The sequence below is a fragment of the Fundulus heteroclitus genome, chromosome 14, assembly GCF_011125445.2.
Source record: "Fundulus heteroclitus isolate FHET01 chromosome 14, MU-UCD_Fhet_4.1, whole genome shotgun sequence".
Classification (NCBI taxonomy): Eukaryota; Metazoa; Chordata; class Actinopteri; order Cyprinodontiformes; family Fundulidae; genus Fundulus; species Fundulus heteroclitus.
The window spans coordinates 24,519,628-24,546,766 of NC_046374.1; the positions used below are offsets into that span (position 1 = coordinate 24,519,628).

The 27,139-nt window shown below is 43.2% G+C and overlaps 1 protein-coding gene across 7 annotated transcripts; it reads right to left on the reverse strand.

Moving 5' to 3' along the window:
- Positions 1-1,276: 1,276 nt before the first annotated feature.
- On the reverse strand, positions 1,277-27,139 carry rcor2 (REST corepressor 2). 7 transcript variants are annotated; one of them, XM_036146598.1, is made up of 14 exons: positions 27,039-27,139; positions 17,648-17,773; positions 17,043-17,099; positions 14,940-15,017; positions 14,807-14,859; positions 14,563-14,724; positions 11,605-11,729; positions 11,308-11,374; positions 10,993-11,232; positions 7,348-7,425; positions 7,206-7,263; positions 5,495-5,562; positions 5,253-5,420; positions 1,277-2,708 (listed from the first exon to the last, which is right to left on the reverse strand). In XM_036146598.1, exons 1-14 carry the CDS (start codon positions 27,040-27,042, stop codon positions 2,370-2,372), a joined length of 1,623 nt encoding a protein of 540 aa, XP_036002491.1. In that variant the 5' UTR covers positions 27,043-27,139; the 3' UTR covers positions 1,277-2,369. The 7 variants fall into 7 exon arrangements, with proteins under 7 accessions (XP_036002491.1, XP_036002494.1, XP_036002488.1 ...); XM_036146601.1 differs by lacking the exon at positions 27,039-27,139 and adding an exon at positions 24,617-24,740; XM_036146595.1 differs by lacking the exon at positions 27,039-27,139 and adding exons at positions 24,303-24,376; positions 24,617-24,727 and having other exon boundaries at positions 10,993-11,374.

The following is a 27,139-nucleotide window of genomic DNA, read 5'->3' on the forward strand; positions in this document are numbered from 1 at the left end:
CTTTGCAAATGGAGCTAAACGACGTTTCCCCATCAAACCTATTATTTTCCTACACTTGGCCAGTGTTTTAGTTGATTTAGATCTTTTTCTTAGAGATGCACGATATATCGACAGCAACATCAGCCAATGTTAGTAAAAAAAAAAAAATTTAACATCGTTATTAGTCTAAGTAAAACTGGGCTGATATTTATTTCCTTCTAGTTGCTCTTTCACATGACTGATGCATCAGAGCCAGGTTTGTTGAGTTTTAAATGAAGCAGAGATTTTAAAAAAAGGAGCAAGTCTAGACCAGGGGTCACCAACAAGTAGCCCCAGAGGACCACATGTGGCTCCCACCAGCCTGTTCTTAAAAAAATAAAATAAAAGCACAAGTCGCCAGTGAGCTGCATCTAAAACTTTCTTTTATTCCATTACGCTTCCTGTTTATTCAGATTTGAAAATGACCAAAAAGGAAGAAGGTGATCTTTGACGCTCCTAGTTTAAAGGTCAGTACTGGTAGCCCTTCGTACGACACCAATGAAAGTAGATCTGTTTCAAAAAGGTCGACTCCTCGTCTAGACTATAAGCCATATTCAAAAATTCTGTTTGCATAGTTTGTCAGTACAATGTTAGAAATGTATGTACACATCGATAAATATTGGTTATCGGACAAAGCAGTAATGTTGGTATTGATATTCATATGTGCTTCCCTAGTTTTTATCAATAGTCACATTTCATGCAGAATTACAAAACTGTTAAAACAAAGCAGTGAAGGGTGATTTAGTTTCAGGTCCCAGAAAGGAGACCCATTAGTCTGGGACCCAATAACTGAATTTATCTGAGTGAAATGCAGGAAGACCTGGACTAAAGCTAAGCTGCCAACTGAATAAAACGTACAGCTGCACAGTAAACACCGGATTCAGCAGAAGAAACGGGGACTCTTGGTACTAAAGCGCTCAAAGATCATATTTAATGTTGGTTCTTTGGGTTTTCTGTTGTCTGGAGACACAACTTGGCTTCATCCTCTCTGATTAGGAGTCATTTTGTGTTTCTGAAGGAGACAATGGTCAGACAAGTATAGACAAAAACACAAAGTGGTCGGCTAAAAACTCAAAATCCTTCAGTTTACATTTTATTCTGTAAAGCTTTAAAAAAATAATCCATATGTTGTCCTTGCTTTAATCCTTGTGCCCTCTCCATGCACCTTACCTTTCTTATGTCCTTTGTTCCCAGGTTCTTGTCTTAATTATAAACTGTTTATTGATTCATTGCTTAAAACACGACAAAGAGCCGGAACTGATCATTTTGTTTTTTTTATTCAAAAATGTTAAACAGAATCAATTTCCTCTCCACAGTGTAAACAACTTCTGGAACAAACAAGGTCTTTTTTTTTTTTTTAGGAGGAAGGAAAGCAAGAAAACTGAACAGGCAGTCCCCTTTAAAACTAAACCGATTGGACTGGTTCCGTCTCCGGTTCTGAATCGGGTCCCAGGCGAACGAGACGAGGACTCTGAAGTGTCTGAATCTGTTTGTGAACGCGCCTCGTCACATCAGGCAGCGCTAAAAAAAAAAAGGGCGTGGTTGGACTGGCTCAAGTCGTCAAGCGTAACAAACCCCTGATCTAAAACCTCAGCAGGACTCGTTCTGATGCACCAAACGTCCCTATAAGGACGTCCTTCAGCAACGCTTCCACACTGAAGAGTGTTATGATCTGGAAACACCAGTCAGTGAAAAACATCTCATCTTTTTGGGTTTATAACCATCAAAAACTAGCCTGGCCAGTTTTCTGTGGCCTCATGAGTGATGATGGGAAGCCTGACGGCTGCTGCAGCAGGTTCTCCCCCTGGCGTCTCCCTCTGAAAATAACTTCTCATTTGTGCTCAGTAATAATTAAGAACGCACGATCTAAACTACCTACAGTCTAACAGTTCATCTAGGACTCGTCACAACCTTAAACTAGTTCACGGGTCGCGCCTGCGGAGCTGGACGTTTGGTCTGCCGCTCTAATCTGGAGGCAGCAGAGCCGGCGGTCAGACGCCTCAACAACAACAAACCTTTGTACCTTCCTCCTCGTCGCTGCGAGGAGCTGAGATTCTAAGCGAAAGCTCAGAAATGAGTGATTTCTTCACGACCCGTCTCAAAAACACAAATTTGGCTCAGATGTGGGGGGGGGGGGCTCCTCCTGTCGTCCTGAGAGGCGCTTGTAGGATTTTATACAACTACAGACACACAGAGGTCGACCTCTGGGGTCTATTTACAAACCGGTGGGGGGGGGGGGGGGGGGGGGGGGGGGAGTAAGCGGTGTGTTTAGTGTGGAGGTGTGGTTAGGAGGTAGGCGTTTACAGTAGAAGGAGGTCATGTGAGGACCTGAGATGCTCCTGCCTGGTGTCTCAGTGCGAGTTGGGCGGCTCTGCTTTGAGGCCCACCAGTGATGGAGGCATCTGGCCTCCGGCGGAGGAGGTGGGAGGAGAACCCCTGAGACTGGAGGAGGAGGAGGAGGAGGTCGTCACGGCGGGCCGGATGAGCGGAGGGGGAGGGTGGTTGTGCGGCGCTCTGTTCTGGAGCGGCCGCGTCTGCAGAGGAGGCGGCTGCCGGAGGAGGCTGGGGGGCGCGGAGGGCGGAGCCGGCCGCAGCAGAGGGGGAGGCTGGGAGAGAGAGGAAGGGGTGACGGAGGCGGAGGGAGGAGAGGAGCTGCTGGCCGGGTCTGGAGGAGAGTCTTCCATCTTGACCTGAGAGAGGAGGGGAGAGGAGTCTGGGTTTAATGTTACACACCAACACAAAGCAGCAGCTAGCAGCCAGGAGGTGATGATGATGATGCACCTCCTGGTTTACCCCTTCCTCCTCATTTCCAGGTCTTTTGCACCACTAAGAGGAGGCCGCCTGCCCCCGGGCTACTCCTCAGGGATGATGTGCGGTTTCAGGTTCCTGACATCTGAGCAGCAAACGGGAGTTTTTATAGAAATAAAAGACGATTTGTGGCGTCTCTACCTGAGCTGTGGACCTCTGCAGCTCCTCCAGACCCACCAGGAGCCTCTGGGCTGCTGGTGGGTCTGCTGTGGCGTCTCCGTGTCCAGATGGACTGAACGGAGCTCCGTGAGATGCTTTAAAGTAGGGGTGTCAATCTCATTTCTATATGGGGCCACTTTGGCGTCATGAAGTCATTAAAAGGGCCAGTTGCATGTGCATAGACGATACTTTTCATTTCATAATTTCATTCCAGTTCACATAGAAGTATAAAAAATGCGCAGTAACATAAAAGTAGCAAACTTAGGCCCAGTTTATACAGTTTATCTGCAAAAAAGTTGATATTGGGGTGAGTTACACTTACAGGAGGCACAGTTTTAGCCACTTTATACACTTTAAAAGGATATATGCCTCTACTTTATGACATGAAGTGCCTTTTTTTTGGCTCTTGAGGGCCGGATAATTTACCTTGACGGGCCGGATTCGGCCCGCGGGCCTTGAGTTTGACACCTGTGCTTTAAACCATAGGATACTGTTTCAGAGAACAGCTGCACAGAGGAAATCACAGCCAGACGAACTCTTTACTAGTTCAGGAGCCATTTGGCCTCCAGTCCGCTAGAATTAAACTCATTCAGCTTAAATGTTGCCTGGCCTTATGAAAAAAGATCTACTGTAGGAAATATGTTATTGTTAAAGAAACACCCTTTATGTATATTTTGAGGTTTAAAAAAAAAATGGGTGAGATATTATTTATGGGTAAATAAATCATAGTTTCCGACATGATGAAAAAAATATTGATTTAAAATTAAATACTAGCATCTTTTAGCATCGTTCTAATGTGAAAATTAAAAGCAATTATTCCAAGGTTAGTCGTGCAACCTTTACAGTGTAAAGAGTCATTTTGCCTACACTCCGCTTGAATTAAACCCGTTTAGAGTTTAAATGTTGCCTGGCCTTTTGATAAGTTATAATTTTTGATAAATATCTACTCTAGGAAATATGTTGTCATCGTTAAAGAAACCCCCTTTTGTCTATTTTTTGAGATTTAAAAAAAACAAGACGATGGATTGTATGTTATTTTTGGATAAAGATGTAAATAAAAAAAATCATAGTTTATAACATAATGAAAAAATATTGATTTAAAATTAAATATTGCTGGCACTTTCAGCATCATTCTGATGTGAAAATTAAAAACTACTCCAAGGAAAAAACTGCTAACACCTGCATTTATTGTCATTATTACATTTAAATACCATAATAAACATGTAATTTGTCGCCAAAGTTATAAAGAGCCACTTGGGGTTCCAGACTCCTGGGTTAGCTGCACTAGTATTTGTAACGGTGGGCAGAGGAGCCTCCATGCAGCGCTGTGCAGCTCAGAGGGGAAGCTAATGCTAGCTTAGCATGTAGCCAAAGGTTTTCTGGCCTGCCTGCATGTTCTCTACATGTTAGACTCCCAGCAGCTCATCGTGTGGCTCAGGAGTCAGAAGAAGAGCAGCAGTTTGGCCAGATGTGAAAGGGTCATGGGTCACCAACAGGTACCCCCCCCCCCCCCAGGGGCAACATGTGGGGCCCTCAGGCCTCCAGTGAGCCGCTTCTAAAGTGTTATTTTATTCAGTTGCTCTTCCTTTTTAGTCACACTTGTGTTTCTATAAATTTAAAAACGACAACAGCATTAAAAGCATTTTTATTACGGAACGTTAAGCTAAGCTTGGACTCTTGTAGGACAAAGGTCGTCATACTTTTATTTAAGGTGATGAAGCTGCAGGTTAGAGGAGATCCTGGTTTAAAAAGCCGTGAGAATGAAAACTGAAGCACAACCGAGGCGTAAATGAGCAGAAACTAAACTTTATCGCCCCACAGCTGCACTGCAAAAAGGGAACTAAAAGTAAGTAAAACTTTCTTAAAATTAGTGTATTTTTTCTTGATTTGAGCAGCTATTTGCTAACGGAGTCAGTATTTTGACCCCTAAAATAAGATAATTAGACATCCTGCACTTAAAATAAGAACAATTCATCTCCATCGTCCTGTTTCAAGTCCAAAAATCTTATTCCATTGGCAGATAGTCTTATTTAGCTGCTCAATTCAAGGAAAAATACAGTAATTTTAAGATTTTACTCACTTTTAGTTCCTTCTTTGCAGTGTGGAGGACGTTCCTGTTTCTGCAGCTCCGTAACTTCAGTTTATTTCCCTGTAAAACTTTTAATCTTATTTCTAACCCAGTGAGTAACGAGGTTTAACTTCCTGTAACGAAGTCGTTCAAAGCCCGATGAGAAACAGAGGATTTCAGGACCAAGTGGCTGCCTCACCTCCTCCTCCTCGCCTCCTCCTCCGTCGCTTGCCGCTGTCGCCGGCTCCTCGCTGCTCCTGCGGGGGTCTCTCTGGTCCCGGCTGGTGGCCACCTGCTCGGCGGCCCACTCCCGCAGCACCTCGTCGAGGTTGAAGCGCCTCCTGTAGCTGACGAAGAAGGAGCTGACCTGGAGGACGCAGAGGGCTGCGGTGAGCTCAAGACCAACGCTGAAGGAGACGCGCGAGGAGGCGCGAGGCTCACCTGAGGGGCCGTCTTGGTGCCGATGACCTCAGCGATGGCTGTGAAGTCTTTGCCGTAGCGGCGGATGGCTGAAAGGGAGACATGGGGTTAGTGGAGGCGGGACTTGGAACGAGCCAATCAGGCGGAGACGACGCAGCGAGCAGAGCTGCAGCGTTTCTGGCCTTTAATCAAACATATATTCACTTTGAAGCAACATTTCTATTGGCTTCTGTAATTTGTTGCTAGTAGAGAAGGTGGCGTTATTAATCCTGCCTGAATGGTAAATACGTCATGTAGTGCGGCTTTACGCTTTTCTACGGCAGCAGCTCTCTGGTTGCACACAGAGGTTCTCCCGTTAAATCACTGGACCCTGTCGGCTTCTTCCACTTTGTTTCTGCTGGTAGCAAACAAAGAGTTTGCTGTATGTCCTGCTGATGGGTCTCTCCGTGTTTAGAAGTAAACTTTTGGTTTGGTTTCTTTTTTACATGACTAGTACTTTATTTACTGGCCTGCTAAGCACCGTAACCCGGTGGGGGAAAACCCGACTTAATCCTCCAAGGAGCACTCAGGGCATCTAGGATGAGCCGATACGATTCTCCGTATAGCTCAGCTTGATTTGACTCCAGTATCGATATTTATTACTTTCAAATTATTGCTCAAAGTCATTCAATCAACAAAATATTATATTTAAGTTCAATTTATTGAACACTGATATATTAACAGGAAAATAAAGTGCATTTGGTTCAATTTCTGTTCAGTTTCTGCATTTAACGTATCACAGACACCAAACGTCTGATTTTAAGGACTAAGGAGCTTCTGAAATCCTGTCTGCCATTCTGCAGATTCGTCTCACTTTATCTTCCTCGCTGTAAATTGAAAACTGACTGTTTCCATTGACATCTCTCATGTTTGGAGCCATTTGGTGCAGCAGCTCTTCAAGGTGTCATCGCTCCCTTTTAGATGCAGACTAACAAGCAGGTCTAATCTGATGCAGTTGTTAGTTTTGGGGATGAACATTTCCAGGTTGAATTCCTCACAATTGAGTGACTCCATAGTTTTTTCCCCTTTGCTTGGTTTAAAACAATAACCGTTACCGACTACCACATTTTGTTTTTCTTGATTTCTTTTAGTGTTTCTTAAAGCCAGACAGTTGCCATTTGAAATGACTTTAGTTTTCTGTCATGTCTGTGATCTGCTTTTTTTCTACAAAATTAAAACAACTGCATGAACATCCTCTAAGGCCGGTGGTTCCATAATGTTTGCCTGGTTGTAACGGCACGCTGTAATAACGCCCCCTAGTGGTTAGGAGGCACATTGACATTGAAAGCCAGAATTTTGATATTAAATCGTTTTTAAAAAGATCGATATTAATCTTTGTATCGATTTTTATGCAGAGCATTAACGCAGAAGGGTCTTGCTCAGCGACCCAGAGTGGCTGTCTGTGGGATTTGAACCAGGGACCGTGCGGCCTTGCCAGGAAGCAGGTCACCAGCGTTTGGTTTAAAGCGAGAGACGAGCTCCTCCTGGATATTCTGAGCTGGAGACCCTCGACTCCTTTAGCAGAACATCTCAGCAGCGTCTTGCTCCAGCCCTTTTTCCTCTGAGCCTCTCCAGCACAGCGCTGCTCACATCTGGGCTCAACATTGTTGGGGCTGCTCCAGCTGTGTGTGCAGCGCGGCCCGTTTGGCAGGAGGGACAGACTGAGGGGGACGGCGCTGTGGCTTCTGCTCACCCTGCACGGCCAGCAGCTGCTCCTCTGTGGTCCAGCGGGAGTTCATCTTGGCGGCGGGCTGAGGAGAACAAACAGTGGAGGCTGTTTAAGGAAGGCGTGCGGCGCCGACTGGGCGGAGAACATGAAGACGGCGGGTTTTTACCTCCGCGGCTCTGAATGCGTCCACGCCTTCAGTCAGGCTCTGCTTCATGCTGCTGTTGGTCTGTTTGATCGACTGAACCTGAGGGGAAAAGGAAACATTCAGCTCGTTTTACATCGTTACGCTAACGAGGTTTAGGGGGAAAAGTTTAGACACGTTTAAAGTAGGACACCTGTGGAGGGGTTATGAGCAATGTTTCAGGTTTAAAACGTTAATATTCTTATAACAATAATAGCCCATTAGTATTCTGCCTATACTTAGTAAATTGCTGGAAAGGGTTGTTTTTGGACAGACTTCAACATATTTAAACTGTAACAAATTGATTTTTGAATCACAGCATGCATATAAGGAAAATCACTCGACATGTACAGCTCTTACAGAAATGACGGAGAATTGGTTGTTTAGCATAGACAAAAAAATTGATAGTTGGTGCAGTGTTTTGGGATTTTAGTGCTGCATTTGATTTAGTGCATCATCAAATGTTACTTGAAAAGTTATCGGCATACAGATTTGGAGCCACTCCTCTGAAATGGATACAAAATTATTTAACATCTAGATCACAATGTGTGTTTTTTTAATGGAAGCTTTTCATCACCTCAACAAATGCAGTGTGGTGTACCACAAGGCAGTTGCCTAGGACCATTGCTGTTGTCGATTTTTATTAATGACATGCCATTTGTCCTAAAAAGGTGCAACATAACTCTTTATGCAGATGATTCTACACTTTACTTTGCAGCAACAAAGATATCAGAGTTAAAAGAAACACTGCAGTTGGATTTGCAGGTGCTGGATTAATGAGAATAGCCTAACCTTGACTGTTTCAAAGACAAAGTGTATGTTATTTAAAGCTAGAAATAAAAAATGTGATGATAAACTGGATATTGTGCTAAAGGATATGGACATAGAACAGGTTCAAGAGGTGAAACTTCTTGGAGTAACATTTGATGAGCAGCTATCCTGGGAAAAACATGTAGATACGGTGGTGAAAAAGATGGGAAGAAATATGTCGTGCATTAAAGAAAAAAAAAAAAATAGCGATTTAACACGTTTTTCTCTTTCTTTTCCATCCATCATCATCACTCCTGAACTTTAGCATCTTGGACACCATCATCTATATCAGATGTGGGCTTAAAAGACGCTACAGGCCCGTCAAACATGTTTTAGTGCACCATTTTATAGGGTTCTTTTTTATTAAAATTTCCTTCCCCGTTGAAAATGGAGTCATTTGCCACATGGGTGTTTGTTTCACATTTGTTCTGACATTTATATAAAATACTTACATTTATTATTCTAAATCATCCAGAGAAAGCAAAAGCGACTCCAATCAAGATACTGACTGCACTGCAAAAATGAAACTAAAAATAAGTTAAATTTTCTTAAAATGAGTGTATTTGTCCTTGATTTGAGCATGCAAATGAGATGATTTGCCAATGGAATAAGATTTTTGCACTTAAAATAGGAACAATTCATCTCCATCATCTTACTTCAAGTGCAATATACCTAATTATCTTATTTTAGGGGTCAAAATGCTCATTCCATTGGCAGATCATCTTATTTACCTGCTCAAATCAAGGACAAATACAGTAAGTTCAAGAAAATCTGACTTATTTTTAGTGTCGTTTTTGCAGTGTGCTCATTGCTTCTCCAGAGAATCCCATTTAAGTAACATCTCAACTATCATGAGTTTGAAACCTTACGAATGGAACGGGCAATTTCAGGGTTAAAATTAAAGTCTTTAAAGTCTACTGTCATTAAAGATTGATCGATTGCTTTATTCAACAGACTCGTGGTCCACAAAGAGATAAAACAAAACAAGAAAAATTAAAAACTAATAGAATAAAAAAAAAAGTAAATAAACCCAGAGTTAACTTTTTAAACCGTATAAATTGGACATGAAGGGTTGGATCTTTTACATTTTCATATAAATCTGTTTAATTCTGCAGTATTTGGGCTGAATCGTTGCTACTGCAGCTGCATTTTCCTGCTGTGCTAAAGCTTTAGACAGGTGGGGGAAAAATGCTGTAAGCAAAGAATGCTTTCAAATCTAAAGCGTTAATCATTTGTTTTTCACAAAATGCAGTGAATGAACATCAATATTCGCCTTCAGAACGGCATCAGTTCTTTCTGGGTGCCTTTGCACACGGCTTTTAAAAAAAGAGCTCGGCTGGTAGGTTGTTCCAAACATGGAGAGCTGACCTCAGATCTGCCTCTCCATGTAATCCCAGACACACTCTGAGATCAGGGCTCCTCCAGGACGTTTGTTCTTCTTTATGCTGAAGACAGAGCTTTGGCTGGGCGTTTGGGCTCGCTGTCCTGCTGCAGAATAAAGTTGGAGCCGTGCCTGGGTCTGCTGGACATCCTCTGATGCGTTTCCTCGCTCCCTGGCCGAGCACCGGGTCTACGATCCTCAGCACCGCTTCTTCAGAGGAGCTGAATGTGTGTCTGGGAGAGACTTTGCTGAGGATGAGGATAAAACCGTCCTTCATCCTCACCTTGGTAGCAGAGTCTGGCTGCTTGGCTTCAGGTCTGTTTCACATTGACGACCATCAGCAGCTGTTTGCTGTGACTGGTCACACACCTGACTGCAAGTGTAGCTATAAAAATTGATGGTCTGAAGGCAAAAGGCTGTAATACTAAATATTGATTTGATTTAGATTTTAGATTTTGCAAGTTGATAGCAATAAATGTTTATTTGTGAAAGCATTCTTTGTTTACAGCCCTGTTTATAAACCCATCTCAGAGAGACACGCCCCCCTGTGGCGAGTCAGGAGACGGATCTGAGAGCGTTGCTGGACGTCTTCAGGGTTTCTTACCGTTCTAAATGTTAGCCCATGTCAGCAATGACGCTAAATAAGGCCGGACATTAATTAGTGTCTCTCTCTCTGAAAGAATCAATAAAAAGTCAAATAGAATAAGTTTTCTTTCCTTTTTCATTCTAACCTATCATGTAGGTTAATATTCCAGTCACTACATCCTCTCAACCAATCACAACGCAGACCCAGGAACACTCCGTCATCAAGCTCCGCCCCTTCAAAGAGCACCTGTTTTAGTTTTTTTTTTTCTTTTTAGGTAAAAGGTTGGTTGAATAAAGGCTTGAGTTTCAATCTAGTTTGTGTGTATCTGTATCTAATAATAGGTCGCTAAGCCGCAGCATAAAATGGCCAGGGCTGCACTTAAAATACATGTTATGAATCGTTTAAAACGTATGATTTCTATTTTAACACCACATTACCACTCAGGATCTGCAGCCGTCCTGTCCTCCACTGCCTCAGTCATCGCTGAACTAAGCGGACGGAGCCGCTAACGCTCAGACCACTTAGCTATATAATACACTGGAGTGCTGATTTTGGCGAAAAACTGAAGTCACTGGCCGCCATCTTGCTACTCCCTACTCTCACAGAATCCCATAGGATTTGGTTGCAACAACAAGCAGTTTTCTGGTTTTCGGAATCCTCAGTCCGATTTAAAAAAAATTAAATAAAAATAAATGTACCGGGCGCGGAGGTGACGCTTTTACATTGGGGGTTATTAGTTAAACATTGAGGAACACATTTAAGGAAATCCACAGCAGCGTTTTAAGGGCACCAACTTGCTGCGTCTCCTAAATCCCGCGGTTCCAGGTTTGAGAGGAGCGCGCCTGGGACCCACCTGTCTCTTCAGCGACACCAGGTGTGTGTCCAGCTGCCGTATGGACAGGACCCCCGCGTCCTGGGAGGTGGACAGAGCCGTGATGTCGGTCTGGTCCAGGTGCATGCCTTTGGGCGGCCTGCGGCGGGCTCTGAGCGGGTGGTGTCTGTACTGAGCCCCGATGCTCTCCTTCTTCACCGGGCCCGACCGGCTGGGGGCGGCTTTGTCCGAGCCGGCGCTGCTGGCGTTCTGCTTCGCCGCCTGAGGACGGAACGGGGCCCTCGCGTTACGGGTTTTAACCGCGTCGGGCGGAAAGCTCAGATGTGCGGCGCTTGCCTCTTTCTTGGCGTCGACCTCAAAGTCGCTGTCGTCGCCCGGCTCTCCCTCCTCTACCTCATCGTTACTGCGTGATGAAGAAACAAACAGAACTGGGTGAAGCGAGAATGTCTGTCTGCGTCTCTTCTTCATTAAATCTACACTACAAACTTCATCTGTCGACTGGAGGGGGAAGAAATAACGAGTCTCCTTCATTTCTATTCACGAGGCTGTTATTTAGCTAAGAACTTCTGTAAATGTCAGGGAACGCTTTGGCTTTTTCTCCAGGCCTCCGTTCATCAACTCAAGCTTTCAAACCTGTCGTCCTTCTCCCTCTTGCTGATGAGCCTCCTGGCCTGTCGGTCCATGACGGAGGTTCTGGTCCGGGTCTTCTTCCAGCTGTAGTAGTACTTCACTAAGCTGGAGATCAGCTTGTCTGGAAGCTGTGTGAGAATCGTTAGCAGCTTAGTGCAGTGCCGTAAAAAGACAGTTTTCCCCTGTAAACCTCCAGAAACCTGAAGGTTCATCGCTGGGATTTTATTGGACGGAACAACAGGAAGATTATCCTACCAGCTGTTCCCCGATAGCCTCGTGAGACCATCCTGATCTCGCGAGCTTTCAAGGTTTCACTCACAGATCAGTCTGGATACTCTCCGTTAAAGAAAATTTGGAGCCGTTCACCAAACGAACGTCCAATCAGCGTTGGCTTTGAGGCGGGTTGAGGTGTGACGCAACGAGAAGCGCGACAGTTCAGTCTAAAGAACATGGCGGCTTCAGCCGATGAAACTAGCGTTAGCGTGGCTATCGAGCAAGTTTTATCGGAATTACAGAGTATTTCTTTGCTGAGCTAACAAGCCTTTACCTGCAGCAGCAAGAGTAGCTTGGCTTGTGGTTGTTTTTGTCGTCGCTGTTAGTACGTCATATGCTTCGTTGATCTGATTGGTTCATTTGGCCCGTCTATCACCTACATAGACCAATCAGCTAACCAGTATTTTCGCCCCTTCCCAAAATTACTTCAACGGAAGGTTTCCAGATAAATATGCGGAGCAAATCTATCTGGCGGAGTCAGGTAAGTTCCCCGACTTCCTCCTTCCTTGCTGGAGTAAACCCCCCACAGCATGATGCTGCCACCACCGTGTTTTACCGTGGGACGGTGCGTTCAGGGAGGCATGTACTTTATTTTGAAAAACCCCACCACTCCCTGCTCCTTCCTGTCTGGCTGCTCCAAGGAGGGAGGGGAAAGCTAGAGAGGACGGTCCAGTGTTGCCGTTTAGGGTTTTTGCTGCTATATTTAGCGACTTTGCAGATAGAGACTTTCTTTCAAAAAGCGACAAGCAGCAAGTTTAGAGATTTTTTCTGTGTCGATTGCGACTTTACTCCAGCCGTCCTGGAGTCACTGAGAGCCGAGCCCGTTACGACTTCCCTCAGCTGCTGCCAACAGAGAGCAGACCCACGGCAAGATGAACCAAGCGGGAAACAAATACGACGTAAAACTAGTTTTTAAAGTAGTCTTTTTGTCTCTGAAACTATTCCCTGAATTTCATTCACACACAGCTTCCATCACTTATTCACATCGTTCGCTTTGTGCGCCTCTGATTGCTGCCTTTTCATTTTATGTGGTGTCGATTAAAAACCATAAATCCTCTCATAAAAAAGGTCATTTGTAGTTCCAAACACATTAAATTGCTGTTTTGGTCACTTTATCTTTGAAAAAGCTTCTTATTCCTATACAGGGTTCCTACAGCATAAGGCAAGTTAAATTCAAGACTTTTTAATGCCACTTGAAATAAAACGTTAAGACCAACTTCACGATAAACAAGATAAACCTGGTTGTGACAACTTCACCCAAATGTTTATTTTAACATAAACCATTACTTTCTGGCCCAGTAGACATGTTTAAAATTTTGAAAAACATTCCATATAGGAAGAAAGCTAAAAAACACAAATTACAGATAGATTTTTAACAACTACTGAACTGAATTCACAAACTTTGTTTTGTTCCCTGCTAAAATAAACTATAAATCAGTTTTAAAAACCACAACATAACCAGTGCCAACTCTTTTTCGCAGCTATGGTCCGGCCGCAACAGTTTTTATTGGTTCCGCTATCGGGACGGAACCAATAATGGTTACATTGAGCCGTTTGGTAAATTAAAAAAATTATAATTTTGTCAATTATTTTACTGTTTGGTAAGGATTACAAAAACAAAATCCTATTTATGACCTGGTAACAATTTCAAGACCTAAGAAAGACTGATTTAAGACATTTTAATGCCAAATAAGGCCTTAGTTTTATATTACAGAATTCAATGCCTTTTAATTCAATTCAATTTTATTTATATAGCGCCAAATCATGAAACATGTCATCTCAAGGCACTTTCCAAAGTCAAATTCAATCAGATTATACAGATTGGTCAAAAATGTCCTATATTAGGAAACCAGTTGATTGCATCAAAGTCCCGACAAGCAGCATTCACTCCTGGAGAAGTGTAGAGCTACAGGGAGAGTCGTCTGCATTGTACATGGCTTTGCAGCAATCCCTCGTACTGAGCAAGCATGAAGCGACAGTGGGAAGAAAAACCACCCATTAGCGGGAAGGAAAAACCTCCAGCAGAACCGGGCTCAATATGAACGGTCATCTGCCTCGACCGACTGGGGTTACTTTTAAGACTTTTTAAGGATCCGCGGGAACCCTGCTATAACCTGGGTAACAAACGTATGAACAAATATGCAAATCAGAAGAGATGTCATCCCACCGGGGGTTAGGGGTAAACGTTAAACTAGACGATTTAACGGGTGGCTTTGTTCTCGCCACTCTCCCACCTGAGCGGTGGGTGTCTGCAGCTCCTCCAGAGTCACAGGGTCTGTATTTTACCCAGGCTGTCAGGCTTGGTAGGTTTACTCTTGTTACGTTCAGATGGACTGACCATCGCTCTGTGAGACGTTTAAAGCCTAAAACCTAAATGATCTAACGTCACATCTTCATCCCTCACCTGTCAGCTGTGCTCGCTGTTCTTTACGTTTCTTATAACGTTCTCCTACAAAACCTCTGAAGGCTTCACAGAACGCACTACTGGCCCATTCGTTCAGCGAGTATCAGAGTAGAGTAAATTTATGCCACACTTTAGGTTTATTTTGAAACCAAGCCGATCATTTCCTTCCACCTCACAGTTCAGCTCATCTTCATGGTCGCTCCGTCCCGTAAAATCCCAACGAAGCACGTTGACGGCCGCGGCCTATAAACCAAACGTGTCTAAAGGATGTGTGAGTGTCGCACCATCTGCTGGATGCGGTGGAAGCTCTTGCCGTGGAAGCTGAAGGCCTGCTCGAACAGCACCTTGTCCTCGATGGTCCACTCGTCTGGGAAAGGCGTGAAGTTGGCGAGGTCGGCCAGAGAGCGCTCCACGTCGTGTTTGTGCCACAGCAGCATCCCCAAAGCCTGATGGGAAAAAAAAGAGCCTGTCAACCAGCAGCAGAGAAAGCTCCCCAGAGGCCTTTTCTCACTCTGCTTTGTGTCGTACCTGCTCCATGTTGTAGCCGTGTTTCTCTTTAGCCATCAGGATGTACTCATCCACTGCGATCAAAGGAAACGATCAAACATGAAGGAGACTGCAGACGATAAATGGTCGGGTTTCTAAATGTGTGGCAGCTTACACATGGTGTCTGAGAGCTGCGTGTTGGGACACCAGACCAGCATGCTCCTCTGGTCCTCGCTGAAGCGCGCCGGACTGTCTGACGATCACAACATTTCAACACTTTTACTTTCATTCCTCTTTCAGTGCGTCTCTTCTACATCATTTTTCCTCATCGACTGCAAACATGGAAACTAAAAAAAAAAACTACTATTGACTTCTACTTCAGGCTCAGCTTCCTATTAATTAATCCTTAGCCCATTAACATCCTTTTGATGTTACATCTGATCAGTGGGTTTATTTCCTACAGAGTTACAGCAGATTTCTGCTGTCACACCACTTCTCATGAGTTCTCAGTAAGTCATTTTAAACTGGAAATCCAGAAGTTCACCAATAATTTCTGGCAAACATTTCTACAGGTCAAGCTTGGACTTGCTGAAGGTTTCTCCTGTTAAAATCGGAGCAAATATCTGATATCGACCAATTAGCTGGATCGGTCATTTCTCTATTAATAATAATTATTATTATTATTATTATTATTATTATTATTATTATTATTATTATACACATTTGGAAACATTTCAAACTCGATACGCCAACAAGTCTGACTGAAACATGAAAATTGGGAGGGGGGGGGTGATAATGTTGCTAAATCCAACACCACAAACTAAATACGCTCCTCCAAAAGCACCATGCTAAAAACACCCAGACCTTGTGTTAAACAGTTTATGTCTAGCCGGATGCTTTCAGTCACATGCCGTGGTTCATTAAGTCAATCGTAGTATCGGATCGGTAATCTGCCGATACGCTCAGCCCAGCTATCGGGTTGAAAAAAAACTAGATTGGATTGGAAAAAGGGTTTATTACCACTGTTGCCATCATACTTGCTCCAGATGAGGGATTGCTGCAGTGAAGCAATGACTCGATGCAATCAGCCTCCTTAGAGAACTAAAGTTTTACTTAATAATAGTGCTGTCAAACGATTAAAAATTTTAATCGCGATCAATCGCATTATGTCGATAGTTAACTCGAGATTAATCGCAAATTAATCGCATATTTTATCCTTTTATTTCTGAAAGTGTAATAGCCTGTTTGGGCATTTTAATATGCAATTTTGCAATAAGTGACACTAATAAAATACATGCTTGTACAAAAAATATTCTTATTTTTCAAGCACTTTTCAGAATTAGAATGAAAACATCCTGGTGCCAAATGTTAAACTCTGGACTATAATGGCTAAATGACTAATCATGACGCCCTGATGTTTACACCATGTGTAAACAAATGTGTAAATAAATACCTGTTTTCATGCCGATACATTTTCTTTGCCTCTTAAACAAAGATAGACATGGTATTATGCATAAACATATACATTAATAAAAATTGTACATTTCAATAAAGTCATAAGTCTCTCTCTTTCTCTCTCAGCTTTCACACTAACAACAATAATTTCTTTGAATATTTTTGCTTGCTGTTTCTATCCATATTCATAGAGTTTAAGCCTGGAAAAAGGTTTTAAATCTCCAGGTCATTCCAGTCTTACACTTTGCTTGCAACTGGGCAGGAGCTTAATACCCTGAATGAGACTGTTTAGCGACTGTTTAGTAACTCCAGGCCCTTCGTTAGGCAACGTGATTCAGCCTTAGTTTGTCAAATACAGAGAAAACAAATTAATAAGCATTAAAGTACGGTTTATGGGTTGGGTTTCTGCAATGTTATCAACGTGTAAAAACTCATCTTCAGAACCAATGTCTGATAAAATGGTGATCTGCACCATGTAATCTACTTTCAGGAGTTATCACCAGTTATTGCACCGTAAACTGCAGAAAATACGCGCAGAGTTGCTCTGTCTGCCTTTACTACCGTCGGCTCCTATGGCGGAGGGATATCTCCAGACTGTATGTGTTCCCTTCTCTCGTTTTGTGCGTCTAAACTTAACGGTGCACGTAAAGCGACGCAGAGGTTTGAGTCAATCGTTCAAATGTGGGGGATTTGACGGTCTAGAGCCAGATTAACACGATAAATCACATTGTGGTTGAATTAAAAACATTCTCCGTCTCCCTCCTGCTCCTCTCCAGCCTCCGTCTCTCCGCCGTAGCGTCTGCTTTCCCCTCCTGCCTCCTACCTGGTTTGAACTCGGGGATCTGGGCCTGGTAGTCTCCTCCGACTCGGATCATGCTGTCTGTGTTTGAGAGAAGACAGACGGGACACAACGCTGAGCAGCAGCACACCTCAACGCGCCACAGAGAGAGCATGGATTCAAAAGGCGTCAACACAGAACCGGCTTTAACCATCTGCCTTTTAAAGCAGCAGTAGATGCAGGGTTTGTTTTTCTCAGGGAAAGTATAAATATTTTTTCTGCTGCGACAGCGTTTTCAGACGCACCATCTAAGAGAGCAACAGCAGAGGCCGACTTTAGGTAATTGGGGGTGGGGGGGATGAGGAAGACAGACCAGGCTGTCCTCAGGGACAGAGGACTGAATGTAGCTGTATCACATGAGCAGAAGGAGTGAGGAAGATGAGAGCGAAGGGGGGTGATGAGGGAGGAATGTAGGAATTAAAACATGAGATCCTGACACAAATGAGTGACGAGAGAACAAAGATGCGTGTGGGCAGCGTGGGGAGATGATGTGGGGGGGGGGGGGGGGGGGGGGGGGTTTCACTGCGGCAGCTCAGCTGATCCGACCATGAGAGCGAGCTTCGTGCTCCTGTCGGCGGCGGCGGGTTTACCGTGAGCGTGCTCTTCGTCGCTGCTCTCCTCCTCGGAGTGCGGCTGGCTGCTGCCGTTGCTGACGGTTTTGGCTCTGCTCCTGGACAGGACGCCGGCCCCCGAGCGCTCCATCACTGACGGCATCACTGCAACACAAACACACACACAGGCCTCAGTTTCTATAAGCTAGATGGACACAGACAGAGCATGACTGAGACGGACCGTAAATTAACCGTCCTGCTATGCGTTTAGGGACGCCGTCCTGGTGAAAAAAATCAACCTAAGACCCCGTCTCAAGTCTTTAGTAGCCCGTAAAGGTGATGCCGCCTCTACCTTGTCTCGCCGTTCAGATGTTTTTAGGGAAACGTGTAGTATTGTAACGCATACACACACAAACAGTTCAGGTTTTTTCTCATCCGGCATGTCCAGCTGCACAGCAGCTACCTTTACATGGATAGAAGAAACCGGAAAGTTAGATTTTGTTTTAAAGCGACTAACGATTAGAAGAATCTGACAGTAGAAATTATTTTTTCTTTTCTTAACGTCAGTATGAACGGACTAATGTCGGAGAGGGGGGTGTGCTGATTAAAGTTGCGTTTAAAGAAATGCTGAATCAGTCATTTCTCTTTTGGGTTTGGGGCAGATTTTGTGCTTAGGTTGCGCTCTGGCAGTCAGGAAAAACCCTCCATCTTTACGCCTCCTTAGCTTGTCCAGCGCAGACTCCACCGTCTGCAACATTTCCTGTTATTTAAACGAATCTCTTCTTCCGTTGACCCGACAATCGTTACACTGACTGCAAACTAGGACTGTCAGATTTAACGCCTTAACTTTGTTAGAGCCTAACGCAGACATTTTTTTTATCGCGCGTTAATCTCGTTAATGCTTTTTTCCCTCGCAGCGTTCTCCAGACTGTTTTTTTTAATCCTCTCGCCGCTTTCGGTAGTTCCAAGTCTGCGTATTTTAGCCGATTTTGAGTAGGGCTGGGTATCAACTAGGATGAGCCGATTCAATACGATTCTCGATACATAGCTCAGCTTGCTTTGATTCCAATATCGATATTTATTACTTTGAATTAATGCTCAGTGATTCAATCACCAAAATCAGCCAAATATTATGTTTATGTTCTATTTATTGATCACAGACATATTAACAGGAAAATAAAGTGCATTTGCTTCAATGCATTTAACGTGTCACAGAAACCAAAAATGTGCCCAAACATCTGATTTTAGGGACAAAGGAGCTTCTAAAATCCTGTCGGCCGTTCCACAAATTCGTCTCACTTGCTCTCCTTCGCTGTGAACTGTAATGGTTGCGCTGTAATAACGCCCCCTAGAGGTTGGGAGGTATATCGATATTGAAAGCCAGAATATCGATATTAAATCGTTTTTAAAAATATCGATATTAATCTTTATATCGATTTTTATGCACAGCCCTAATTTTGAGCTTCTTTTTTCTAAAGTCGCTTGTAAATTTCATGAGTTGTGGGTTGCGGTTTTTTTGGGCTTGTTTCTGACAGTGAAGTCGCTTATTTGGGTTCTAAAATAAGTGAAGCTGCTGCACTACAGACACAGTGAGTAAATATCCCTCCGCCTCAGCGCATCCTGACATAGCAGCAGAAGGAGTAAAGGCAGGAAGAGCCGCTCTGCCCGTATTTTCTGCAGTTTACGATTACTATAACCAGTGATAACTGCTTAACTGCTGAATGTAGATAAAATGGTGAAGATCAGCATTTTGAGCAGAGATTGGTTCTGAATATGAGTTTTTACACGCTGAGAACATTGCAGAAACCCAACCCATAGAGCATACTTTAATGCTTATTAATTTGTTGTCTTTTTTGTCTCTAAAATGTAAAATTAGTATTACGTTATATGTAAATGCCTAAAACAATGTCTATCTTTGTTTTTTAAAACAATAACTTTTTATTTATTTACACATTGTGTAAACATCAGGGTGTTATGATTAGCAATTTAGCTCATTATTGGCCAGAGTTTAACATTTTATGGCATCAGCATGTTTTCATTCCAATTCTGAAAGGTGCTTGGGAAAAAAAAAAAAAATATATATATATATATTTTTTGTACAAGAATGTTTTTAGAAGTGTCATTTATTGCAAATTTGCATATTAAAATGCCCAAATAGGCTTTTACGCTTTCAGAAATAAAAAGATAAAATATGCGATTATTTGCGATTAATCCCGAGTTAACTATTGAAAATATGTGATTAAAAATTTTTTATCGTTTGCCCGCACTACTGCAAACGCGTGCAACACTGTTGATCTGGATTGGTGATCCACTACAGGGTGGGACGGCGTGTTTCCCCCCTCTTAGAGCACTAATGTATGAAAACACTTGATATAAAGGGCTAGATTCAGCAGCTCTGTCAGAACCATCGGCTGCAGACGTGTGAGGCTTCGTTTGGTGAGGACTTCTGCATGTAGGTCATTTTCAGTGTGGCTAACCCACAGAAACCTGCAGAGTTGCTCCTCTGTCTAAAAAGCACCTTTTTCTTGCTGCTCTAGACCACTTGACCCATAACGCTCCTGTTAAATGCTGCTTTACTGAAGGAGGAAATGTTTAAATCACTTATCCTTCCCCGTATGGACATAAAGCGGCGGTTCAGACTAGCTCTCATGAGTCAGTTACTAGTGTTAGAAATATTTATTACTAAAATGATTTGTGTTAACCAGGACTGTTTGTGCATGACGTCACCGCCTAGCCTTTGAATGAATACCCAAGGTAGAAAACATACAATTAATTTTCCTTTAAACTGGTACTGTGAGCAGCGTCAAGTTCTCCTGCGTCTGCAGTCCTTTAATAAAAACTGGGTGTACGGGAAAAGCACAATCAGCTGTTTGTAGCATCTACTGTTCAATTAAAGGCACGCCAATATCGATCTATTAGAGTTAAATGCAAATCCACAACAACACACTAATCGCATTTGTAATATAATCACAATAATAGTAATAAAAAAAAACGCAATTCCCAAATTGCAGAGGTCTGCAATTTTTGTCTATGTAACAATTACTGGGTCAGACGCCTCCTTTAGGTGTCGGTAATATGTAAATAAAAGAAAGGGAAGAGAGTAGCAGCAGTGAGATAATCTATTATTTGTTTTAGAGTTTATATAATCATGCTGTTTTAATCAGAAACTCTCAGGAAATTCACCATAGCATTAAATCACCGTTCAAACTGTTTAATACATAGACTTGTTTGGTGGTTGCACTTTATGTTCAACAGGATTCAATTTCTTGTTTTAAATGATTCTTGTTTACAAACATCTTTATCTACAGGCCATTTTGTTGCTTGTGGTTAATGCAGAGAAAAAAGTCTGAATGAAGTCGCAAGTATGGGTGAAATATGTCGCAGTTTTGATTTTTGCCAAAAATCGCACAGCCCTACAACACATAATTTCCTCTTTGGCTAAAAATCCCCAGAGCCTCACGTGTTAGCACTTCTAGCCAAGCCTATAAGATAAATGCAACAGAAACTTTTACTTTTCTGGCTTAAAGCAGAACCGTGTAACCTTTAGCCACTAGGGGCGCTAGACCTGTATCTTCCAGGCTTAGCGCCCCTGGAGACCAGTGGCATTGCTGCACTGTGGCCACGTTAAGCTCCCTCTGTGTTTTGGAATCTGATAGCAGACCATTTTGCAGCAGCAGACTGAGTGGTCATGGAGTTACATGTGAAGACCAACTTCACCTCTGGATTAAATCCTACATCAGAGAACCAAAATAATAATAAAATATGTTGGATCAGGTAAGTGTCACGTCTGTTTTGTTTGCCTGGAACGTGTCTAAGCCGACCCTCTCAAGTTATATAGGCGTGTTTTTGATTAGGGCGGCCCGCACGCAGCATCAATATGCTCCAAGTGATGCATACTAACCTGAAACATCTTTTAATACATCTTAAATTGAGCTAATACTTGGGTCAAAACCTGCTGCTGTTTTAAACAGTGTTACTTTTAATTAGTAACCCATAGCCTGCATTTCCACTGGTATACAAATATCAACGGACTCAGAAACCCCATATCTGCTCTTCAAAATGGGAAAAACAAGAGAACTTGCTATTTAAGTAAGGCGTGTTTGAAAAATGCCTAAGATAAGATAAGATAGTCTTTATTGATCTCACAATGGAGAAATTCACTCGTCACTAAACTTGGTCAGTACGAGCAATAAATAATTAATAATAATAATAATAATAATAATAATAATAATAATAATAATTAAGAATAGAACTATGCTAGATGAGGACCCTCCAGTTAGTGAAGAAGATGGGAAAAGAGGTAAAATAATTAATTCTTATAATTTTTCCCTGGCAAATGCAGGAGATCATAGCTGTAGTTTAGTTATACCTGTTGAAGTCACCATTGTTCTGCATAAACAACAAAATCACTATATGATAGTCAAACATATTTGCATAATACTCAGACATAAGGTCCAAGCAGACTTAATTAAATTTAATTATTACTTAATGGTTGTGATATGTTCAACGTGATGGGAGCAAACTGAATTAACTTTGTCTGAAAATCAAAACAATACAAAAATTGAATCACAGCATTATTATATTCTCCATTTTATCCAGAGTGTAAAATCTATTTTCCAACTATTACTACTACTGTTGCTATTATTACTACTACTACTACTACTACTACTACTGTTACTACTACCACCACCACTACTACTGTTACTACTACTAGTGTTACTACTACTACTACTACTACTACTACTACTACTACTACTGTTAATACTACTACTACTACTACTACTACTACTGTTACTACTACTAGTGTTAATACTACTACCACCACCACTACTACTGTTACCACTACTATTGTTACTACTACCACTGTTACTACTACCACCACTACTACTGTTACTACTACTACCACCACTACTACTGTTACTACTATTACCACCACTACTACTGTTACTACTACTACCACCACTACTACTGTTACTACTACTACCACCACTACTACTGTTACTACTATTACCACCACTACTACTGTTACTACTATTACCACCACTACTACTGTTACTACTATTACCACCACTACTACTGTTACTACTATTACCACCACTACTACTGTTACTACTATTACCACCACTACTACTGTTACTACTACTACCACCACTACTACTACTGTTACTACTACTACCACCACTACTACTGTTACTACTACTACTGTTACTACTACTACTACTACTGTTACTACTACTACTACTATTACTACTACTACTACATTAGAAGAATGCCGTTTTCGATTTAAAACCCTGATACATGTTAGATCTTACAAATAAGAAAGGTCAAATCATTTGTTTTTTGTAACCTGAGATCAGTGATAATAGCCCTAGGTGGACAGACGAAGTCACATCAACCATCGCAGATTGAATTTAATCGAAATCGAATCGCAGCAGACCAGATGACGGTACGATATCACAAACAAATAAATATAACAACACATCGTGACAAATACACCCATACCGTAAAACTCTAACCATCACTGCTCCCAACAAGATTCTATCCTACATGCAAGGCTCAGCTTGAAGCAGCTTCAAATCTGTGTTTTTAGAACAATAAACTCTAGATCAACACAACAGTTTGTTGCTGTGCCCCCCCAAAAAAGCAAAGACTAACAAAATCAAACAATCATCCTCAGACGCCTCCTAAACACGAACTTTCCTCAGCTCTCATCCTGCCACCAAGCTTTTCATCTACAGTTTCCCGGCCGGAACAAAGCGGAGGACGCCGAGAGAGAAGAGACGAGACGCCCCACACCGACTCTGCCTCCCTCAATCCACACATTCATCCCGACCGCAGACGAACCAACCGGCCCGGATGATCTTCCCAATCCCAGAGATTAACATCCCACCAACCACCACCAGCGACAGGCAGACAATGCGGGAGGCTCTCCGGAGGTCTTTTGTCTGAGGCTGCTCCCCGAGCCCCTCTCTCCCTCCCTTCCCCAAAGACGATAGCAGCTGCCCGGTCTAACTTCACCTGCTAGAACCCGCCCGGTAAATAAGTCACCTGGGCCACATTAAACACCCCGGCACCCTGCAGCCAGCAGGACCAGCCTCGGGTTCACTTTCACAGACTTTTCCAGGGATGGGGGGGTGTAAGGGTAGCCTCGGGTAAGGGTAGCCTCGATCAACGCATAAACAAGCTAAAAAATATATATAATAAAAACTATAGAACTAAATCAGATACGCTCATTTGATTGATAAACACGATCAAAATAGATCCGCATAGATAAGAATGTGCTTTAATAACTTTTGTTTTTAAACCCCGTTAATGCAACTTTGACTAATCCTCATAAATCCAAACACGAAACACAACTAAATACGTTTAATTAGCGCTTTAACTTCGTGTCTTTTTTTTTTTCTTTTTTTACGTTTATTAGCTTATCTATATAAATAATGTTGCACATTGATCTAAAACGTCCCACAGCAGGTTACATCTGGCAAACTTCACATCACATCAGAGCTATTAATTACGTTTTTATATATATTAATGAAGCTAAATTTGATATCTATTTTTTATTATTGGCATACTAGGCACATAAATGCGTCTATATATTAAAAATTAAGCGTTTAGCGGATTTCCTACGCATTCATCGCCGTGTCAGACTTTGAGGTCCTTTTGTTGTCCCCCCCATGCTAAAAGTCTTTCTCACCGCAACTTCTTGGCTCCTTTTAACCGAACTTCTTTAAACTCGGGGCACCAACGGTCCGGTCGGAGTAATAATCCCTAGAGTAAACAATTAAAAAAAAAAAAAAAAAATAATAAAAAAAAAAAATAAAAGATAAGCCTCACAAACCCACCCGTCTGCCCTCCCTCCTCACAAAGTGCAGTTGGAAGTCCTCCCCACTTCTCTCGTCGGGATGCTAGCGTTAGCCGCCTAGCTCGCGCCGCGGCTCCTTAGTAACCCCCCGCGTTGCGTTAGTAACGTCGGCCGTTGGAAAGTCGAGGTTACGGTCACGCGCTCACCTGCGTTCCGCTCCGTCTCCGCTTCACACCCCTCCAGCCGCCGCCGCCGCTGCTGCTCCTGCTGCCGCCGCTGCTGCTGCTGCTCTCCGAACAACAAAACTTGCCCGGGCTCCCCGTCCGCCGACTACAGCGATCCTGTTCAAACTTCCGAGCGGAGGTCGGCCGCAGCATCCACACGGGCGGCTTAATTTGCGCCTAATTGATGAGCGCCGAGAAGTGCGGGGATAAATGGAAGCAGCCGCGAGTGAGCGTGGGACGGACAACACCCGCACCAGAGCGAGGTGGACATCCGCTCCGCCTCTCCCAGCGCAACCGTTTGGATTGACTGAAAGTAGTCCTCCGAAACTATTAAGTTTAGCCCTCCGCTAAATAGGGATTTCTGTCGGCTATAAATTATATATTAAACACCAGTGCGCATACTGTTTCGTCGACCTACTAAAAGAAACATTTAATTAAAGGATTTTTTTTAACAAACAGCATGTTTATCCCCACAATGGTATTAAACCCTCGGTATATACCAATGCGACAGATCAGAGGAGTATAGTTATGCAGTATATTTAGAAAATAATAGTTATATTTGAAGAGCTATCTGCCAGCCATCAAATTCCCATAATTTAGGGTCTACTTGCCAGTGTGCCGGCGGAGTGATTCGTCAGCTGTGCATCTCTGTGCAGTGGCAGGCTGTCCAGACTTGCACTGGTGTGTGCTTGTTGGAAGAAAGGGTGGATTGCTGGGTACAACTGTATGGAGGCCAGGAAGTGCCAGTCTTTAAAAAGGAAAAAGTCAAATCGTTTTAAAATGGGATCTAAGGCTCTTTGAAGGGAGTCTGATCCTGTGGATTTCAATGCTGACTACTGTATAAGAAAACAGCCCAATGTAGAGCTGGGCGATAAAACAATACCGATACATATCTCAAAATAACCTTTCTTGGTAAGACACACTAGAGAGGGTTGCTATACACATTTAATGTGCAGATAAGATGAATTGCCAAGTATAATGAGACCCACATGATTGGCGCTGGGCCAATTATGTGGGTGCAGGGGCGCTTCTAAGCAGGGGCCAACAGGGGCCAGTGGCCCTCTACTAAAAACCATAACATTAAATACACTTCTTACGATTATATGCACTGGTCAATTTGACCAATCAGGCTTCAAGCTTCAAACAGCAAATCAAACACTGTGGCAAAGAGAGGCTTGAGGCTGGGGCGAATGGTTGGAAAACAGCAACGGTTGAACAAGGGTTCAAATCAAAGGATATTAATGTGTTGGAAGAGCTAAATTCCGTGGAGAAATCTGTGATAAGAGATGGAAAAATGGATGCTCACAGACACGCGGCTGTCCAATCGGACCAAGCTCGAGCGATTCTGCAAAGAAGGGTGGACAACAACTTTAGTCTGTGAACGTCCAAAGGCTTGGGAGAGACCAAAAAAAAAGACGAGCAGCTGCAACTGCAGCGAAGCACAAAGTCGTCACTCGGGCGCAAGCCGCACTTTTCAGATTTTCATTAGTCAAATGTGTTTTTTTCCTGCGCATATAGTTTTACGTTGCTCTTTCACGTGGACACAGTAAAACATAATGAAGCCAGGCGGTTGTAACGTGACCCAAAAAAAAAAAGTTAAGGGGTGTGAATGCTTTTGCAAGGTGACGTGTATTTTGTGTCACATTAGAGGTCCTCTTTACATACTTTGGAGACTGTTCCACACTTGGCACCTTCCTGGCTCCATACGGCCGCGCGCTCGCGTGTGTGTGTGTGTGTGTGTGTGTGTGTGTGTGTGTGTGTGTGTGTGTGTGTGTGTGTGTGTGTGTGTGTGTGTGTGTGTGTGTCCAGAAGCATGAGTGACTTTGCACTTGAACTAACAGTGACTCAGATGAACAGACTCGGACTGCACGGTTTAATATGCTTTTTTGTTTAAAATGTCAAAGAGCCTGAGCCGAGTTTCACGCCCCGTGTCTACGTGCGGCCGCGTGTGTGTTCGCACCTGTGGGCGCGCGCACAGGTAGATGCGTCTGTGTAATGGCTGTTGCAGGATCTCCCCCCCCCCCCCATCCTTCGTGCATGCAGTAGGCAACATAGACACACGGCTAACCTGCTGTGACCCTCACAAGTGTTACTTGTTGACATGGCAGACTCCTACACCTCCTCCTCCACCTCCTTATTATCCTCATCCTCATCCCAGCTCATCTCCATCTCCTCCATGATCTCTCTTGTTTTTCACCCCTCCTTCCTCCCTCCCTCCTCCTCCTCCTCCTCGATGCTTCTGCTTCCTCCTTCACTTGATAGGTTCACCTTCCTGTTTCATCGTTCTTTTTTTTTTTTGCTTCTGTAACTTTCTCTCTTCCTCCTCTCCTCCGTGCCCTGATTCTTCACATCCTCCTTCCCCCTATTTTTTTCCCTCCATCCTCCTTCTTCTTCGTTGCCTCACCCATTTTTATGTTCCTCCTCCTTCTCCTCCAAATCCTCCTTCCCTTCAGCGATGACTTCCGTCTTGTGTCTCTCCTGCCTTCATCATCTCACTCCTCTCTC